The sequence below is a fragment of the Ooceraea biroi genome, chromosome 13, assembly GCF_003672135.1.
Source record: "Ooceraea biroi isolate clonal line C1 chromosome 13, Obir_v5.4, whole genome shotgun sequence".
Classification (NCBI taxonomy): Eukaryota; Metazoa; Arthropoda; class Insecta; order Hymenoptera; family Formicidae; genus Ooceraea; species Ooceraea biroi.
In genome coordinates, this window is record NC_039518.1 from 4800274 (window position 1) to 4822111 (window position 21838).

At 40.7% G+C, this 21838-nt stretch overlaps 1 protein-coding gene and 1 pseudogene across 1 annotated transcript; one reads left to right on the forward strand and one right to left on the reverse strand.

Annotated features, from left to right (window-relative positions):
• Positions 1-263: 263 nt before the first annotated feature.
• Positions 264-13294, forward strand: LOC113563196 (annotated as a pseudogene).
• Positions 13295-19611: 6317 nt separating this feature from the next.
• LOC113563197 lies at positions 19612-20628 on the reverse strand. The gene has a single exon (XM_026974519.1). It carries the CDS (start codon positions 20626-20628, stop codon positions 19612-19614), a length of 1017 nt encoding a protein of 338 aa, XP_026830320.1.
• Between the last annotated feature and the right edge of the window lie 1210 nt (positions 20629-21838).

Genomic DNA, 21838 nt, shown 5'->3' on the forward strand with positions numbered 1-21838 from the left:
CGAGGTTTCTGTCCTCGCTGAGCTGGCCTTAGGACACCTGCGTTATTCTTTGACAGATGTACCGCCCAGTCAAACTCCCCGCCTGACAGTGTCCTTGAATCGGATCACGCGGGAGTATAAACGGCGATCGGCCGAAGCCTCACGCCACTCTGACACGCTTGGCTCTAGAAACCGTGACCACCGGGGCGCGAGGCCCACGGGGCACGCGCTCCGCCTAACCGAGTAAGTAAGGAAACGATGAAAGTAGTGGTATTTCACCGGCGATGTTACCAACTCCCACTTATGCTACACCTCTCATGTCTCCTTACATGCCAGACTGGAGTCAAGCTCAACAGGGTCTTCTTTCCCGCTAATTTTTCCAAGCCCGTTCCCTTGGCAGTGGTTTCGCTAGATAGTAGATAGGGACATTTTTTTTTCATTTATTTCATGTATGTAATTGCGCTCGAGCATAAACTCATTACCGCTTTCTATCTCTTGCATTTTCTATTACTCTTGTTCTAAATTTCTTTCTTGTGTATTACTTCATTGTGTTTAATATTTCTTTTTTCTTTCAGGTTATTTGTATTAGTCGTCTATATTGTTTTTGTGGTTTTAATATTTTCTTCTCCCTTTATATATGTTAATATTATTAAATTACTTTATATATTTTTATATTAAGACTATTATCAAGCTAAAGCCTTTAACATAATAAAGTGTCGATTAGGTTACTAAGTAAATAATATTCTTGGTTAGATTAATAACAGACTACTGTACGTAAGCCTGTGGCTAATAATAAGTAGTGAAGCAAAAATGGTAAAGAATTTGGTTGACTTCGTTACTTTTTCTAATAATTCTTTTTGCAAAAATTCTTCATTTTTTAATTAAGATTTATTAATAAAGTCTATTTCTATTTGCTTCATTAATTATTTTATTTTTTCTTTTCTGAGTCCTTTCGTGCCGTCAGTTAATCTTCAATATCGTAAACTGAAAGTTGAATTTGTTATCAAGTTTTTCTTGAATATATCTAAAAATATTAGGTAAATAAAAATGCTTTAGACAAAAGTTGTTCAAATTAATTAGTAGAAAAAGATGTAACAATAAAAAAAATGGGTTTCCATTTAAAAAATTCATTCTCACTCCACTTGACCTTGGAGGCGCCGCCACGGTTATATGAATATTATTATGTTATGTTCCCTCCGAAACCGTACACCTTTTGTAGGAAACATTTTTTTCAAAATGAATTGTTTACGAGATATTCCACCTGGTACGTTGAAATTTAACACCCTGTATATATATGAATCTCGATTAGAACTATCGGAACTATAGTCAAAAATAATAATTTTTCACGCTTTTAGTACTTTAGAGGGGAAAGTGCCGTGCTAGATTCGCTAAGTTCGCACATTTTTTCAATTTCGATTTTTCAATAGAAGGAATCAGAACTCTTTTTAATTTTTATCAGGAGCTGTAGAACTATGAAAAGTGCTATTAGAACTTTTAATATTTTTTCGATATTCGTAGAACGTCGTGTCAGCTTCAAAGATGATAAAACTGTCTAATCGCGCTTTTTCACAAATTAGTGTATACAATTATTATTATATGGACATAAGAAATATTCCCGATCTGAAAAGAAAGTTGAGTTACATATTGTAATCCGGTAAGTATTCAGTTTAGTGGCCTCATTAAGCTCTTTCGAACTTTTGAGCGAAACGAAAGAATTAGACAGAAAAAAGCGTCGATTTACCCCGCGAAGCAAGATATCACTCATTAAAGTAAACCTTTTTAAGTTAGGAAACTGTCATTATATTTAGTAATGTATTTGACAGATTTCCTAACCTGAAAAGTGATCACCTTTAACGTTAATATCCCGCTTTGCGGGCAGAGCGACGCTTTTCTACCAGATTCTTTCGTTTCGTGTAAATCGTCTCGAAAAGCTTAATGAGGCCGCTAAACTGAATATACTTACCGGATTACAGTACGTAACTCTCACGAGGACGAGGGTTCGAGACCACTGATGTCTCGCTCTCGGTCTCGGATCGCTATGCGCTGCACGCATAGACGTATAATATATATACACTCTCTCTCTCTCTCTCTCTCGTCTCTCTCTCTCCTCTCTCTCTCTCTCTCGCCCTCTCACTCACTCGCCCCCCCCTCTCTCTCTCTCTCGCCCTCTCGCTCTCTCACCCTCTCACTCACTCGCCCTCTCGCTCTCTCACCCTCTCACTCACTCGCCCTCTCGCTCTCTCACCCTCTCCTCTCCCTCTCGCTCTCTCACCCTCTCGCTCTCTCACCTCTCGCTCTCTCACTCACTTACTATTCACTCACTCACTCGTTCTCTCGCAAATAGATCTTTTCTCTCTCAATACGCGTTCTTTCACTACATCGCGTCGTACACTTGTACACCGACCGGCGGAGATACTGTCCATATATCCGTGTGACTTACACATGACGGTCGGGTCGATAAGTTAAAGTTTTCTAATGTAGAGCCTCTACATACATATGATCGTTATGTGTGTGTCACACGTAAACGGAGCTGCTGCCATCTCGACGAAAAAGAACGAACTGTACAAACGACGACACGACGTTTCTTAAATGAAATTTTCCAATTTCAGACTTTGCATCGCCATATCTCCGCTCGTAGGGCACGTACAGGAAAAATAAAAACACTTTTATCATGTAATTCGACCCAAGCTATCCATTGAGCTACTTAGAAGTTGATTCGTTCAGCGGTTATTGAGATCTAATAATCTGAGTGTTGCGAAACGCGTCGCTTCGCGTAAAGAGTCACGGCGCGTCTCGCTGCGCGTATACTTGGCGTGAGACACTACCGTGTCTCTTGATCTTGATTTTCAATAATTACTCACAAATCTTGTTAGTTATTAAATAAAATGAACACATTTACAGTTTTGCAAACTAAGAAAGTGATTATAAATATCTCTTTTCATTACTTAGTCGATACACATAATTTACATGTAAAGTACAGATTATAGGTAGGATAACATGTTTAATGCGACCCGGGCACGCCAAGTACTTCAATGTCGTCATGTGATAAGAGAGTATGAATGGAAAACATTTGGATAAAATACTCAAACTGAATTGCTTCGAGTACTTGGCTAGTTAACTATTAATTTCATATTTAGTTTCGATTTTTATAAATAGCATTTTAAACTTTTTGTTGCGTACAGGTGAGATATTTTTACGTACTTGGCGTACTTTTTTCACCTTATAAGGTTTTTTTTATGATCTCATTGCTTTTTGTAAACATTTTATTTATACTTTTTCTGCAAAAAATATATTTGCATTTTTAACATTTCGAGGTCAACTGCACTTTTGTACTTTCGAATCATTTATAATTGCCATTCGGTACCTTTAGCACGTACTATGTTTGTATAATGTCCATCAATTGTACTTTACCTTCATGAAAAGTTCCACTAATCTATAATTTTATATATGTTCGCACCAATAGAGATCTTTTCCGTAGGTATACCTTTAATTTTTAAATCTGTTATTTTAATAATTTTTGTATCACTAATTTTAAATAACAATAACTGTAAGATGATAACACTTCGTGTTATACTTATGTCAGTCTTGCAAGTATAAGAGTAGCACCACAATTAGTATATATTTTTTCCACATTATTCCAATGTAAAAAACTACATTGTATTAATTCTTGTAAGGTGTATGACTTTTTTAAATTGTCAGATAATTGGAGCAATAATATATAATTTGTATAAATTTTTGTGTTTGTATAATTGCATCCTTACATCGCAAAATTATGTTTAATTGATGCTCGATTACACTCTTTATTTATATTATCTATGTTATTAATAAGATGTATAATAAACTCACTAACATCTTGTCGAATCTTTTCAAAATATTGATGTCTTGCCAATTGCCGTATTGCCATTATATTAATAGTGTTATTGTTTGATACGTAACAATCAATAATATCATTAGTTTTGTAGAGTTCTTTTTCGAAAGAACTTCGGGTTTAAAGATATCATTAGTTTTGTAGAGTTCTTTTTTGAAGAACTTCGGTTGAAGATATAGTTTTGTAAGATTCTTTTGAAAGAATTTCGGTTTGAAAGAACTGCGAGCGTTTATACTTGGCGCTTTTTATACCTTTTTTTAAAAAGGTAATTTTTTTGTGATTTCACACATTTTGTAGTGTGAAGTATGTTATTCTTTCTTTTTATTAACGGCATTAATAACATTTATTATCAGCAAAATGATTTGTTAATATCATTAGTTTTGTAGAATTCTTTTTTGAAAGAACTTCGGGCGCGTATACTTGGCGCTTTTTTGTACCTTTTTTTAAAAGGTAATTTTGTTGTGATTTCACACATTTTGTAGTGTGAAGTATTATCCTTTTTATACCTATAGCTGAGGATTGTAACACGAAACATTATCTGTATTTGTAAACCATGTAAAAAACCCCAACAATATTTTGCCGTAATATTGATTTTGACAATTCTCTTGAAGCAATTACTTTTGACAATGGACCATGGTTAAAGCAAAAACTAAAATAGTAGGGAGGACTCTGCCCACTTAACTCATTGGTTCTTCGTTTTCGAAGCTTCTTATGGTGGATCGAAAACTTAAGTGGTGGGATTGGTCTCACGGTGCGTCAGTGGGGACGATGAGCTCAACGGTGAGCTCAACGCTTACAAAAGATAAACGTATTTTGACGCGTAAGTTCAACATGAAATTCTCAGTACAGAATTATCGCTCATCTGTTACTTTTTAATCAACCGGAGTTTCTCCGAATCAAATGGCAGCTGCAACTTCCTGCCGATATGTCTTGCTCGAGATATCTATTCAACCTTTGATTAAGACAGCGGTCTTGGATTATTATTTCAATCAGGTGCCGACAAGTCACCGTCTTTTACAATTAGTCATCATGAAATAATAATCCTTTGTGAATTTAAATCTTTATTCCTTTGTTTCTTAACGCTGTGTTCACTATCTTATTTAAATTAATATTTAAATAATTCTGTAATGTTCACAAATGTAATTCTTAAAATTATAACGCTTGACATATGCATTTTATATGCTCCTAGTCTTATGCATGAATTATTATAAGACCTTGCATACGTCTACTTAATAATATGGCGCACTCAGCTGAACAATAATCATTATAAATTATTGTAAAATCAATTATTGGTATCATGAGCCTTTAATAATGTAATTAAATCATCTAAAATTATTATTTCAATATACCATTCTAATAAACTTATAAAATCTCACTCAACCAATAATTGTCTTATACTTATAGGGATACTTATATATAGATATACACGTGTATGCATTTGCACGTCTATTCTTTGGTTATTATAAATTATTAATAAAGCAACTATTGGTGTGCCGGGTTTAATATTATAATTAAACCGTATAAAATTATTATTCCAATACAATTTTAGTCTTATTTAATTCATAAAATATTAAATAACCAATAATTGTTTTATGGATTATACGCACATATATAAGTGTGTGCGTACATGGTATGGTTAATACACTTAATTATTAACGGATTAAATCCGTAATAATTATATACTTAAATTAATGCTCCGTAACATAAAATATTCCTTTAAATAAATTCAATAATCCTTACTATGTATGTAATACCATGTGTAATATACTTTTATTCATAATTAATTAACGATTTATTCTTTTCTTAATATTTTTGGGTTAACAACTTATTTCCTTTTATATTAAATTGCTCACTAATTGATTTTGACTTTAATTGTTTTTAACTTTGTAACTTCTAAACTATTAATATTTCATTAAAACTTTCTACACTATAAATATTGAAAAATAACGCTGATTTGTTTAACGAATAGTGACTTTGCAATTTTTGCGGTTTCTCAATGATCCCGTGGTGCGATAAGGAAAATTTCATCAAAGGTACCATCAGCCTAGCTAAACAGGATGATTCCCAAAAGTTGTTGGTCACTTCCGTAAAAATGATTATTTTCAAAATCTGAGGTCCCTATTAATTTCCTCTTATGACCTAGATGCTTCAAAATAATTATAACAAATTATTTCCTTACGGTTCAAATTTTAGACCCAAAAACATTGGTGAAATTTTATTGCAATTTCGTAAGTTTAAATATGTACTTCTTCTTGACTAAGAATGTAGATAAATATTCTATATTCTTTTACTTATAAAATTTTTCTCCTTGTAGGTTATAAAAATAATCTTTATTTTCCTGTACGATAAATTACTTCAAATGTGGTAATACAATTTACTATACTCACAAAAACTATTTCATTGTATAATAAAATCAATTCCAAAATTTACTCCTTTAATTGTTATTAATGACACCTTATTACCTTATACAACAATCAACACCAAATGTCTCCATAAATTATAATAACTGTCAAAGCTACACTGTTACTTAATAAAACTCAATTCCGCCGTCATTAATTTTACTCTTGTCCTAAATAACAAATTGATTTTTCCCGTTTTTATATAATAACCGACCTTATTGGTTTTAACGAAAATTACCTACTTGCAAAGGACTTTACTATAGTATAATAAAATCCATTTCAAATCCATTTGTTTCTTTGTTATAAAAAATAATTAAATATTTTATCCTATCAATAACCCAAATGTATTAAGCCAAATTGTAATAGTTATCAATGGCTATATAACCATATAATAAGATATATTTTCAAACCAATTCTTTCAATTATTACAACTAACATGAATACTTTTTATATAATAAACAATATTAAATATCTCAATGGTTTTGCTATACCTACAAAAACCTTCATGGTATTACAATTCAAACGATCTTATATATTACCAATCTCGTAATATTATATTATAAATCTATCAAATTATTAATGATAAATGTTTCAAAATTATTTTATTTAACTGCTAGAACATATAAAACTGTTTTTATATATTTTACTGATTTTATGTATGTTTTTGTGTTTTTATGTTTCAGACAATATATATAAACGTGACTGAATTAATTAAATAAATCTATCATAAAGCATAATAACTAAGTTATACATATATATTGTTTTTGTGGTTTTAATATTTTCTTCTCCCTTTATATATGTTAATATTATTAACATTACTTTATATATTTTTATATTAAGACTATTATCAAGCTAAAGCCTTTAACATAATAAAAGTGTCGATTAGGTTACTAAGTAAATAATATTCTTGGTTAGATTAATAACAGACTACTGTACGTAAGCCTGTGGCTAATAATAAGTAGTGAAGCAAAAATGGTAAAGAATTTGGTTGACTTCGTTACTTTTTCTAATAATTCTTTTTGCAAAAATTCTTTCATTTTTTAATTAAGATTTATTAATAAAGTCTATTTCTTATTTGCTTCATTAATTATTTTATTTTTTCTTTTCTGAGTCCTTTCGTGCCGTCAGTTAATCTTCAATATCGTAAACTGAATGTTGAATTTGTTATCAAGTTTTTCTTGAATATCTTAAAAATATTAGGTAAATAAAAAAATGCTTTAGACAAAAGTTGTTCAAATTAATTAGTAGAAAAAGATGTAACAATAAAAAAAATGGGTTTCCATTTAAAAAATTCATTCTCACCTCCACTTGACCTTGGAGGCGCCGCCCACGGTTATATGAATATTATTATGTTATGTTCCCTCCGAAACCGTACACCTTTTGTAGGAAACATTTTTTTCTAAAATGCATTGTTTACGAGATATTCCACCTGGTACGTTTGAAATTTAACACCCTGTATATATATGAATCTCGATTAGAACTATCGGGAACTATAGTCAAAAATAATAATTTTTCACGCGTTTTAGTACTTTAGAGGGGAAAGTGCCGTGCTAGATTCGCTAAGTTCGCACATTTTTTCAATTTCGATTTTTCAATAGAAGGAATACAGAACTCTTTTTAATTTTTATCAGGAGCTGTAGAACTATGAAAAGTGCTATTAGAACTTTTAATATTTTTTCGATATTCGTAGAACGTCGTGTCAGCTTCAAAGATGTATAAAACTGTCTAATCGCGCTTTTTCACAAATTAGTGTATACAATTATTATTATATGGACATAAGAAATATTCCCGATCTGAAAAGAAAGTTGAGTTACATATTGTAATCCGGTAAGTATTCAGTTTAGTGGCCTCATTAAGCTCTTTCGAGACTGTTTGAGCGAAACGAAAGAATTAGACAGAAAAAAGCGTCGATTTACCCCGCGAAGCAAGATATCACTCATTAAAGTAAACCACTTTTTAAGTTAGGAAACCTGTCATTATATTTAGTAATGTATTTGACAGATTTCCTAACCTGAAAAGTGATCACCTTTAACGATTAATATCCCGCTTTGCGGGGCAGAGCGACGCTTTTTTCTACCAGATTCTTTCGTTTCGTGTAAATCGTCTCGAAAGAGCTTAATGAGGCCGCTAAACTGAATATACTTACCGGATTACAGTACGTAACTCTCACGAGGCGAGGGTTCGAGACCACTGATGTCTCGCTCTCGGTCTCGGATCGCTATGCGCTGCACGCATAGACGTATAATATATATACACTCTCTCTCTCTCTCTCTCTCGCCCCCTCTCTCTCTCTCTCTCGCCCTCTCACTCACTCGCCCCCCCTCTCTCTCTCTCTCTCGCCCTCTCGCTCTCTCACCCTCTCACTCACTCGCCCTCTCGCTCTCTCACCCTCTCACTCACTCGCCCTCTCGCTCTCTCACCCTCTCGCTCTCTCACCCTCTCGCTCTCTCACCCTCTCGCTCTCTCACCCTCTCGCTCTCTCACTCACTTACTCATTCACTCACTCACTCGTTCTCTCGCAAATAGATCTTTTCTCTCTCCAATACGCGTTCTTTCACTACATCGCGTCGTACACTTGTACACCGACCGGCGGAGATACTGTCCATATATCCGTGTGACTTACACATGACGGTCGGGTCGATAAGTTAAAGTTTTCTAATGTAGAGCCTCTACATACATATGATCGTTATGTGTGTGTCACACGTAAACGGAGCTGCTGCCATCTCGACGAAAAAGAACGAACTGTACAAACGACGACGACGACGTTTCTTAAATGAAATTTTCCAATTTCAGACTTTGCATCGCCATATCTCCGCTCGTAGGGCACGTACAGGAAAAATAAAAACACTTTTATCATGTAATTCGACCCCAAGCTATCCATTGAGCCTACTTAGAAGTTGATTCGTTCAGCGGTTATTGAGATCTAATAATCTGAGTGTCTGCGAACGCGTCGCTTCGCGTAAAGAGTCACGGCGCGGTCTCGCTGCGCGTATACTTGGCGTGAGACACTACCGTGTCTCTTGATCTTGATTTTCAATAATTACTCACAAATCTTGTTAGTTATAAATAAAATGAACACATTTACAGTTTTGCAAACTAAGAAAGTGATTATAAATATCTCTTTTCATTACTTAGTCGATACACATAATTTACATGTAAAGTACAGATTATAGGTAGGATAACATGTTTTAATGCGACCCGGGCACGCCAAGTACTTCAATGTCGTCATGTGATAAGAGAGTATGAATGGAAAACATTTGGATAAAATACTCAAACTGAATTGCTTCGAGGTACTTGGCTAGTTAACTATTAATTTCATATTTAGTTTCGATTTTTATAAATAGCATTTTAAACTTTTTGTTGCGTACAAGGTGAGATTTTTTACGTACTTGGCGTACTTTTTTCACCTTTATAAGGTTTTTTTTATGATCTCATTGCTTTTTGTAAACATTTTTTATTTATACTTTTTCTGCAAAAAATATATTTGCATTTTTAACATTTCGAGGTCAACTGCACTTTTGTACTTTCGAATCATTTATTAATTGCCATTCGGTACCTTTAGCACGTACTATGTTTGTATAATGTCCATCAATTGTACTTTTACCTTCATGAAAAGTTCCACTAATCTATAATTTTATATATGTTCGCACCAATAGAGATCTTTTCCGTAGGTATACCTTTAATTTTTAAATCTGTTATTTTAATAATTTTTGTATCACTAATTTTAAATAACAATAACTGTAAGATGATAACACTTCGTGTTATACTTATGTCAGTCTTTGCAAGTATAGAAGTAGCACCACAATTAGTATATATTTTTTCCACATTATTCCAATGTAAAAAACTACATTGTATTAATTCTTGTAAGGTGTATGACTTTTTTAAATTGTCAGATAATTGGAGCAATAATATATAATTTGTATAAATTTTTGTGTTTGTATAATTGCATACCTTACATCGCAAAATTATGTTTAATTGATGCTCGATTACACTCTTTATTTATATTATCTATGTTATTAATAAGATGTATAATAAACTCACTAACATCTTGTCGAATCTTTTCAAAATATTGATGTCTTGCCAATTGCCGTATTGCCATTATATTAATAGTGTTATTGTTTGATACGTAACAATCAATAATATCATTAGTTTTGTAGAGTTCTTTTTCGAAAGAACTTCGGGTTTGAAAGATATCATTAGTTTTGTAGAGTTCTTTTTTGAAAGAACTTCGGGTTTGAAAGATATCAGTTTTGTAGAGTTCTTTTTTGAAAGAATTTCGGGTTTGAAAGAACTGCGAGCGTTTATACTTGGCGCTTTTTTATACCTTTTTTTAAAAAGGTAATTTTATTGTGATTTCACACATTTTGTAGTGTGAAGTATGTTATTCTTTTCTTTTTATTAACGGCATTAATAACATTTATTATCAGCAAAATGATTTGTTAATATCATTAGTTTTGTAGAATTCTTTTTTGAAAGAACTTCGGGCGCGTATACTTGGCGCTTTTTTGTACCTTTTTTTAAAAAGGTAATTTTGTTGTGATTTCACACATTTTGTAGTGTGAAGTATTATCCTTTTTTATACTATATGAGGATTTGTATAACACGAAACATTATCTGTATTTTGTAAACCATGTAAAAAACCCCCAAGCAATATTTTGCCGTAATATTTGATTTTGACAATTCTCTTGAAGCAATTACTTTTGACAATGACCATGGTACATCTTTCACTTTGCGATAGCGTTCTTTTGTAACAATAATTTACAATGAGATTTTAAGGCATAAAACTTAAAATTTAGGCTCGATTGCACCTTTGTGTTTTTATAAAGGGCACATAAAAAAAAGACGAAGAGTGAATTAAGAGTGAATATTCTCAATTATAAGCTTTATAATAAATATTCCAAATATTTTACTATTTTACTTTTTTAATTATATCGATATCTTAACAAATGGCAAAGTTAGCTATTTTTTATTTACACAAATGTTAATACCTTTTGACAGTTCAACTACAAACGAAACAACTAGAAACGATTTTGAAAAAGACAGCGCAAGTGGATTCGCGATATCTTAACAAATGGCAAAGGTAGCTATTTTTCATTTAAACAAATGTTAATTAATATCTTTTGCACAGTTCAACTACAAACAAAACGAAACTACAAACGATTGTCAAAAAGTCAGCGCAATCAGATTCGCGATATCTCAATTCTAATGTAGAGCCTCTACATATGATCGTTATGTGTGAGTCACACGGATATACCAATAGCATCTCCGCCGGTCGGTATAAACGGAGCTACTGCCATCTCGACAAAAAAGAACGAACTGTATAAACGACGACGACGACGACGTTTCTTAAATGAAATTTTCCAATTTCAGACTTTGCATCGCCATATCTCCGCTCGTAGGGCACGTACAGGAAAACTAAAAACACTTTTATTATATAATTCGACCCCAAGCTATCCATTGAGCCTACTTAGAAGTTGATCCGTTCAGCGGTTATTGAGATCTAATAATCTGAGTGTCTGCGAAAGCGTCGCTTCGCGTAATAGTGTCACGGTACGGTCTCGCTGCGCGTATACTTGGTGCGAGACACTACCGTGTCGTTTGATAAATTGAACCGGTGCTATTGACCGGTTAGTGCCGCAAGTTCCTCGCGGCGTGTTGCTTCGAGGGCGACACCTCCGGAGCGGAAGGCGACCGCGACCAGTCCCTCGCAGCGTGTTGCTTCATGGCGCGACGCGTCCGGTGCTTCTGACTGGGTCGTGCCGCAAGTTCCTCCCGGCGTGTTGCTTTCCGGGCGACACCTCCGTGTGCAGCTAGTGAGAAGCGCAAGTCCCCCGCGGCGTGTTGGCTCTCGAGCCGGCTCACCGGTTCCTGCCGCCAAGCCCCCGCGACGTGTTGTTTCGCGTTCGTCGAAGCGCTGGTCTCGCTCTCTCGAGGAGTACGAGACGAATCCCCAAGTCGAGGGCTAAGTCTCAACAGATCGCAGCGTGGTAACTGCTCTACCGAGTACAACACCCCGCCAGGTACCTAAGTCGTCTACAGACGATTCCGAGTCTCGACATCGAACTCGCGAAACCCACGATCGACCGCTAGACGCCGTGCCGTCGTGACGGTGGGATCCCGTCGACGGGCGGTGGTGCCGTACGGCAAACCGGGCTCGCGCGACGGCCGGCCCCGTGGACCGGTCGCCTAGTAGTGTCACATTGTTTTGAGCCTTTCGACCCACGAGACTCCTAGAGATATCATTGCCACCTTTGACTAGAGAGGATACGGCCTTAGAGGCGTTCAGGCATAATCCCACGGATGGTAGCTTCACACCACCGGCCGCTCGACCGAGTGCGTGAACCAAATGTCCGAACCTGCGACGGTCTAAACCCAGCTCACGTTCCCTGTTGGCGGGTGAACAATCCGACGCTTGGCGAATTCTGCTTCGCAATGATAGGAAGAGCCGACATCAAAGGATCAAAAAGCGACGTCGCTATGAACGCTTGGCAGCCACAAGCTAGTTATCCCTGTAATAACTTTTCTGACACCTCTTGCTGAAAACTCTTCAAGCCAAAAGGATCGATAGGCCGTGCTTTCGCAGTCTCTATGCGTACTGAACATCGAGATCAAGCCAGCTTTTGCCCTTTTGCTCCACGCGAGGTTTCTGTCCTCGCTGAGCTGGCCTTAGGACACCTGCGTTATTCTTTGACAGATGTACCGCCCCAGTCAAACTCCCCGCCTGACAGTGTCCTTGAATCGGATCACGCGGGAGTATAAACGGCGATCGGCCGAAGCCTCACGCCACTCTGACACGCTTGGCTCTAGAACACCGTGACCACCGGGGCGCGAGGCCCACGGGGCACGCGCTCCGCCTAACCGAGTAAGTAAGGAAACGATGAAAGTAGTGGTATTTCACCGGCGATGTTACCAACTCCCACTTATGCTACACCTCTCATGTCTCCTTACATGCCAGACTGGAGTCAAGCTCAACAGGGTCTTCTTTCCCCGCTAATTTTTCCAAGCCCGTTCCCTTGGCAGTGGTTTCGCTAGATAGTAGATAGGGACATTTTTTTTTCATTTATTTCATGTATGTAATTGCGGCTCGAGCATAAACTCATTACCGCTTTCTATCTCTTGCATTTTTCTATTACTCTTGTTCTAAATTTCTTTCTTGTTATTACTTCATTGTGTTTAATATTTCTTTTTTCTTTCAGGTTATTTGTATTAGTCGTCAAAATCTGGGTCTCTTTGCCGTAAGGATGTCTTTCCGTTGCCTGTCCCTAGCCTCGTGGAGGCGGACCCATTATTCTAGCGTAAGGTAAGTATCTCTAATTTTATACATTTCTCCAACAAAATTTGAAAATTGTCTAAAACTCTCCTGAGTGTCAATTAATTTATGTGTATTTTCTTTATATTACATTAATTCTGGATATCTTATCGGTTCATAGCCTGGACATGTTAGTATCATATGTTCTACTGTTTTTTCAATGCTTTGATATATGGGACAAGTGTTACTACTTTCAGATTTTCGTTTAAATAAAGTACTTCGTATAGATCCATATCCTATAAGAATTCCTGTTGTTTGCCTATCTGGTATGAACTAATTATTTACTTGTGCAAACTTTATGTCATTAATGAATTGATATGTTTGTCTCCCGCTTGTTCCAACTCCCATCTCTCTTGCCAGCACGTTTGCACTTCCTGCTCAATTTTCTGATATTCTAATTCTATCCATATGTTTTCTTTAGATTCTTTAGTTGTAAAATTATAAGTCTTCCAGTTTACTGAATTATTCTTCCTAACTTTAGTTTTTAGTGCTCTTTCAATAATCGATAGATCTAGTGGCATGAGGCCTGCTATTGCTTGCATAGCGACTGTCGATGTTGTACGTGTCGCTTTTGTAACCATTAATAATAGTGAACGTTGCGCCGCCATCAAGTGTCTTTTAACCATAGAATGTAGTTCTATCATACCATACAGATGATGCATATGTTGCAATAGGAATGGCTACCATATTATATAAGATCTTTTTTGTATGATATTTTATTCCCCATTTTTCTTTTGATATTCATTTTATAGCCATAATCAAGTTAATTAATTTATTTTTTATAAATTTGGCATGCATAATAAAATTCAGTTTTTCATCTAATATAACTCCTAAATATCTCAAGTGTGTACAGTATTTAATGTTTATCTAATTTATTTTGATTCTAGACATTCTTTCCCTATCTAACTTTCCTTTTAATAGCTGTAGGATAATTGAGTGGCCAAGGTTTTGGGATATAAAGATACTGTATTTCATACGGTGTGAATCGTAGCTCGGTCGAAGAGAGACTGCCTAATACGCTCGGTTTCTGTATAAAAACGGCGGAATTACAATCCGTCGCCGATTCGGCGGCTCGTCTGATATTCGAGCAAAGCTATGCCGCGCTGGCCGGTATCGTTTGTTATTATATCGGCGGCGTTCGAATTCTTTTTATCGCTTACATCAAACGCCACGGCGTCTTAAACTCTTACATAGCATAGCTGCAGATTTTTCACTATAAATATTTAGTTTGTGCCTCAAACACCATTTCATTAGTAAGTAGTAGATAGGGACAACTAATGTGAGAACGCGGTATCCAAGGATAACGTGCTCGTGCGACATCGCTCTTCTGAGCATACGCTACAATTACATCTACCATCTAGCAAGACCGCCCCGAGACGGGCGATGGAGAAAATCCAGCAGCGCCTGCGGGCTACTCGCAGGATGGACAGTTCGGCCGCGGCATTGCAGTCCTCCCGGCTAAAATGCTCTCCTACCTAGCGTTATACCTCCGAAAACTTCGGTCGGTCATTGCGCCGTCCTGCACCTACCGCGACCACGGGGACCACGGGGAGGCCTGTCCACTACGTCCCGCCCGGACGTACGCCCTGACCCTGTTGTAGGAAATAGGAGTGGAGAAGGGTAGGGAAATGGCCGCGAGGCCAATGGACAAAGGTAAGGACCCTACCTATCATGTATCTAAGGTTGGAGGAGGGGCTCGACCGCACGGCCCTCCGAGACGAGTAACCTAAATTACCCGAAAATGTGGTGTTCTCGCGAAGGTTGTGAGGACACATCCTCATGCCTGGAGTCTCCGACATCCTCCAGGTGGATGATCCCAGAAGCTAACCTACCTAGTATTCAATTGAAGCCCTTTAGCCAAAGAATCTCCCGGCAAAAGTCGGCGAAAACAGAGAAGGCCTCCGGGATCGACACGAGGAAATGTGCTGCCTCCGGCCATCTCCAGTCTCCGACTGGCACAAATTCTCGAAGAGCCTCCCTTTGCGGCTCGAATAGCGGACAATCCAGGATGTGATGAGCGACGGTATCTTCTCCGGTACGGCACACACAAAGCCCGTCAGCAGCGAGCCCGAGAGACGCGAGGCGTCCCCTAAAATCGCCGTGTCCCGTGAGCATCTGCGTTTCCCAGTGATTGGGTCGCACCCACCGCGCCTCTAACCTATCCCGGACGTCCTTGAAGAAGGCGAAGGTATTGCGGCCTTTCCCAGAAGAAGACCATCTAGTTTGCCACATGGTTATCGCCTTACCCTTTACGCCCTTAGTTGCGTCTTCCCTATCAGCAGGGATCTCTACGTCCCCAATCCTAGTGTCCTTATCTTTCCTAATGTCATATTCTGCCCTGCGCACCTGAAGAAGGAGGTCTATTGGAATAACACGCGCAACTACACAGAGCGACTCCCACGACGCCGTGCGGTAAGCACCAGTCATCGAGATGAGTGCCTGGCGCTGAAAAGGCCCTAAGAACGCGAAGATCGCTCTCCGTACAGAGGTTGGCCCACCCTGTGGCAGCATAGGCTACTTTTGGGATGAGCGCGCCCCCGTAGATGATGGAGAGCGCCCTAAAACGAAGCCCCCACTGGGCTCTCGCTACCTCACCTAACCTCTGAAACAGTGACCCGGCCTTGTCGCTGAGGTTTCAGCAATGAGTACTAACTCCCATGCCCCTATCAAAGTGGACCTAAGGTATCTAACGGCTTCCATAAAAGCTATATTGGCGCGTCGTAACTTAATGGCCGGTGGTTTACTCGCAAAGTCTACTACACGTTTCCTAGTTTTCCGTTTCCTATCGGGTCGCACTTCTTCCCGCCTGCCTATTGGGGCCTTCTGTGCTTCGGTGCTCCTGAGGAGGATAGCCTCAGTCTTGCGTTCCGAGAGCTCGAGTTTGGTCGACCTACACCAGCTAACGATCAGGTCAACCGCTTGTTGATCCTTATCTTCTAATTCCCGACGCGAATCAGCTTTAAGCAGGACGAGAAGATCGTCCGCATAAGCGACAAAATCTTCCCCTAACAACTGTTCGAGCAGTCGGAGGAGACCGTCGAACATGAGGTTCCAGCAAGCCGGACCGAGGACAGAGCCCTGTGGCACCCCCTCGTGGCCCACTTAGATACCTTGAGCGAACCGCAGGATATAATTACCCTCCTACCGTCAAAGTAACTCTGAAGTACCTTGAAAACGTTCCTAGGGCAATCTCTCTGCTTGAGACTATGTAAAACGAGGGGCCACCAAACGTTATCAAAAGCCCCGGATATATCGAAGAGTAACGCGGCCGCATACCTCCTCTTAGAGACAGTCACCATACGTCTTACCTCGACGACGGTGTCTTCCGCCGACCTACCCGGCATGAAGCCGACCTGCCTGTTGTCACGTCCCGGTAAAAATCGAACTTTCTCTTTTCTCTCAACGGTCCGAACGACGCGCACAAGACGCACCTCGGAACCGCCATTTTGTCGGTACTGCTACTTCCACGAGGGACGTCCCACTCTCCAACCCACTCTCACGAGAGAGGAAATCCCCACTACCGAACCGCCGCAGCACCGAGCCGCCGAAAACAAAGGACCTCATTGCAGGACCGGAAAAGTCCAGTTCGACTCGCGACTCCGAACCAAGAGGTTCACTCGACACTCAAGGGCCACGGTTAGCCTTTTTCTATTTCAATCTCTAATTCGAACTTAGAACTTTTCCATTCCTTCGTATTTCGACTTAGAATATTTTTCAATCTTCGTATTTTGACTTAGAATATTTTCCAATCTTCATATCTCGACTTAGAATATTTTTCAATCCCCGTATTTCAGAGTTATTTTAGATATAAACGTTAACATTAATAACCGTAGTAGTTAACTTAAATTTTGTAACAACAATTGTATTTCACCAATTCATTTTATTAGAATATATGTATTTTGTGTGCTTGAATTTACGATTTATTTTTATTTTTGACCACCAAGCCGATTTGATCACAATTCAGCGACTATAAATATTACGCAGCTACCTCAGTTTCGGTCATTGTGTTTGTGTGTGTGTGCAACCAATTAACGAGCCTACAGTGCGGACAACGCACGTTGGTCTTCATTCCGCTGAGCCGACAGTCTTACAGTGCGGACAACGCACGGGGCGGTCACTCGGTAACGCACCCCTTTCCGCACCACTCTCACCACAAGGTACACTCTAACTGAGGCGCGCACGTTTTAACATTAACTTCTGCATAAATGACGAAGTTCTAATGCCGAAAACGAGACGAGGAGGAAAGAAACACCGTGCAAGACGTTTAGCTCGTATATTTTCTAACTTAGAATCAGTGAACACCGTCGTCTCGCAGTATTACGGCATCGAGCCTCACTACATTGACCCAGAATACGAGGCACTTTTCCGATCACGCGACCGTGACACTAACAGAAATAACAATAATTCCATCATAACGCGACTCACGAAACCGAGAGTGACCAGCAACTCTGTCGTATCACACCGAGTGATTCTAATCACGAACGGAAGCAACGAAGCCACGTGGGCAACGAGACTGGTCCCCATTTCATGCAACCTGCGGTACTCTCTGTGCCAGGATATTCCCGAGGGGGACCCTCGCCGAACTCATTACGATAGGCTGGCACAAGAGATCAAGGTACAGCGCTGGATCGAGAGTAACCAAGAACCCCTCGGTAAGTGAAATTATCATACTATTACCTCTCAACTTACACCGGCCTAATGATAAATTAATGAAGTTATTGACTCACTCAAAGTAAAATGCAGAATATTACCACAGCTCTCTAATGATAAATTAATGAAGTTATCGACTCACTCAAATTAAAATTCAGAATATTACTACAGCTTTTTAATGATAAGTTAATGAAAGTGATTAACTCATTCAAAGTAAAGGTCAGAACAGTATTGCAGTCGTCCATTAATGAGCTAATGAGGTTGATTCATTATTATACAACCCAATGGCACTTTGCGTGATCACGCGCGGATACAAAGACGTCGAAACACAAGCCGCGTTATGCGAAAAATGCAAATCCTCACGAATCGGACCTATCTATCATAACGCGTACGCGAAAACGGAGACTCATAAATTGAATATCGGGCCCCGTGTGATTGATGTAATCTGTATATATTGTTCCGCATCATTAACGACCTAACGACCGGCCCATAGATGCACACGTTGTTATAACGAAGTGATCGGTTTAATTAAGGGGAAGTAAATTCAAATAAATTCGCCATCGGCCACCCCTTTTATTGAACCGAAATTTTTCACAAAGAGCGACCCTGCCACCCTTCCGCGGGAACTGCACTCCTGGCGAAATCACTCTGATCACGAGTATCCCCGGGTAGAATCCTCGGATTCAGTAACCCGAAACAGTGATCTAGTCCCGTGCTACACGTCCGAGTCCTGCATTCCAAAATTTGCAGCCGCGATTAGCCGGGACGTAACACTGTCAGAGACCCTACCAGGCGCCAGTGATGTGTCCATGAGGCGCATTGTGATGAGTTTCTCGAAAAGTTTACCTACTACGGAGAGGAGACAAATGGGTCTGTACGATTTAGGGTCCTTCTCGTCCTTATTCCCCCTTTCCGAAGAATTCTAAGAGAACCCTCCTTCCAAATAGAGGGAAAGACGCCCCACTGAAGGCACCCGTTAAACGAACGAACTACTTAACCGGGAATAATCCTACATGCAGCCTTCAGCACAACAATCTCTACAAGATCGAGTCCTGGTGCCTTATTATTATGGAAAGTCCGAACTGCCTGGGCCACCTCTGCCCGAGTGAAGGGCGAGGCATCGGCCGTATCGGGTGCTACCCGTGCACCGTCCCTAATTTCACGCTGCTCTGGCGTGTCCCTATCTTATCTTCCCGGTCGTCCGGAACGTGGACATCCAAAAGGCATTTGGCAGTTTCCTCCAAAGACATGGTGGAGTTTTCGTCTTGCCGAAGAGTACTCAAAACCTTCCCTACCTTTAGCTTACCGGCCTGTTGCTGGTATATGAAGCCCCAAGGCTCCTTGTTATCAGTTTGAGTGACGAAATTGCGCCAGCTCGCAACTTTTGCCTTCTGTACCTCTCGGGATTAGTTTCGCGAAGATGAGCGATATTCCCGTTTAATAGCGAGGTAAGTCGGGTCGTCAGGTTCCCAATGAAGATAAAGGTTCCTCTTTAGCCGGTAGAGCCGTTTCTTAAGAATAGGGAATTCCGGCGTCCTCCACGGGTTGGACTTCCTAAAAATCTTCTTCCTTGGCATAGCAGCTTCACAAGACTCCGTAAGGACTCCCGCTAGAGTCACCGCCATGTCTTCGACTTTACTTGCGGAGGCAAGATCAAGGACCTCGAGCCGCGATCTCGAGAGATCGGACAGGCTCTGGGTGAACACTTCCCAATCGGCCCAACGCACGTTGAACCGTGTGAGTCCTGCACACCCATCACCGCCTGTTGCTACCCTTGGCACCCTCAACCTAATGTCCACAGCACTGTGATCGCTGGTCGTCCAGTCGCGCCGTACCGTCCAATCCCCGATGAACTGGGTCATGGCGGGCGACGCCAATTTTACGTCGATGAATGACGAACCCCTTGTCGTCCAGAATGTGGGCGGCTGGCCAGCGCGATTCACAACGCACATACCATTCGCTCGGATGCGGTCCTCAAACTTGGCCCCTCTTTCGTCTGTCCTCTGGGGACCCCAGAGGGACGACCGCGCGTTGGCATCTACCGCCACTAAGATTCTCTTCCCCCTCAGCGAATGAAACACCGTCTCGAGGTGCCTGAGGTGCATCTCAATCTCGTCGCTGTACTGGAAGTAACATGATGCAACATGGAATGAGAAGCCGGGAGCTCGCACTTCCGCACAGGCGCAATGGGTCGTGCTAAGTTGGGAGACAAAAAGCATATCCCAATTGGGATTACAGGTCGCAACCGCCGCCCACGGATGATGCGAGCGTACAGCGGCAATCCGCATCCCTGTCCCTAAACCATAGAAGGTGTGGCTGTGGCTCTGCTTCCTGACGTATGGTTCCTGCAAGAGCAGGACGTCAAGTCGCTTTTCTGCCACAAGCTGACGCACCTCACCCGTGACTACAGCCGAACGACGCATGTTCAGCTGTAGTACCCTAACTCCCGTGGTATTAAACGAGAATCGCGACGCTCGAGAGGATGACAATCCCAACCCTTCTGCAGGCGCGGAGGCCGTGGATATGGATAAAAGAGAAGAAGCGGCCGAAACCGAAGACCTACCTGCTGTGACAACTGACAATGGAGTGTGGGGTGTATGAGGGCTCGCGGCGCGTCGCCGGATCCTAACGGATGACTGGCAGAATGGAAGACTACCTGACCAGAAGTCCTACTTGTACGCCTATATAACGCGACTAACCTATCACACCTTTCTAAAATGACGTGGACAGCATGAAGGCTGCAACCTAGGGCCTGTGTTCCTCCGCGCTCGGCGCCTGGGACGCGCGGGTGCACAGCACGGCGAGGCGCTCTCGAGGAGTCGGAGACCACCGTCGAGTGCGCAGCCACGCAGGCGTGCGAGTCGACGGCAGGAACTGCCCCCGCTTCTCCTCCCGCGGTCCTACCTGTCCAGAAACGTTGGAGCAGGCGGGCACTCTTCCTCAGCGCATTTTGGATAAACGAAAACATGATCAAAACAAAAGAAAAGGACGGTTCGCCCATCATGGGAGCCCCATCGCAGTGGGGCCATTTCCCCGTCAAGATTTATCTTAGCGACGGATACCGAAGCCGAGAAGCAGCTTGTCAGGCAGTCACTCCCTATCGGCATCGTTGACTCTACTGAAAAGGATTACGGGGTAGGCCCGCTCCATTATGATGCAAAAGGATTAACGTCACCCCTACCGAGAGGGCGGCACCTGATCCGAACAGGCGCCTGGCCCAAACCTCAGGCTAGACAGCGCCAGGTTTACCCTACCCAGCCGCAGGTACGAGGAAATAACGACCAACTAATCCTCCACTCCCCCACCCTAACACGTCAGCTTCAACCCCAGAATTGGCTCCGGACAAATAAAGGCTCTTCCGAGCGGTTCTCCCACATACCTCCACGGCTGCCCGCGAATGCCAGGTACTAACATCTCCTCGACCCCCGGTCAGGGGGGCTACTACTCCCCCCTTTGGCTAGTTTTCCAGGAATATCCGCTAACGGCTCGACCGGGGCCCATTCGCACCCACTCACACACCGAACCACACTGAGCACCCGGCTCTCCATTTACACACGCACCCACTCGTCGATACACGCATTCACCCTGAAAATAATAAGAAATGAAGGCCACGTTAGGGCCATTTGACCCGTG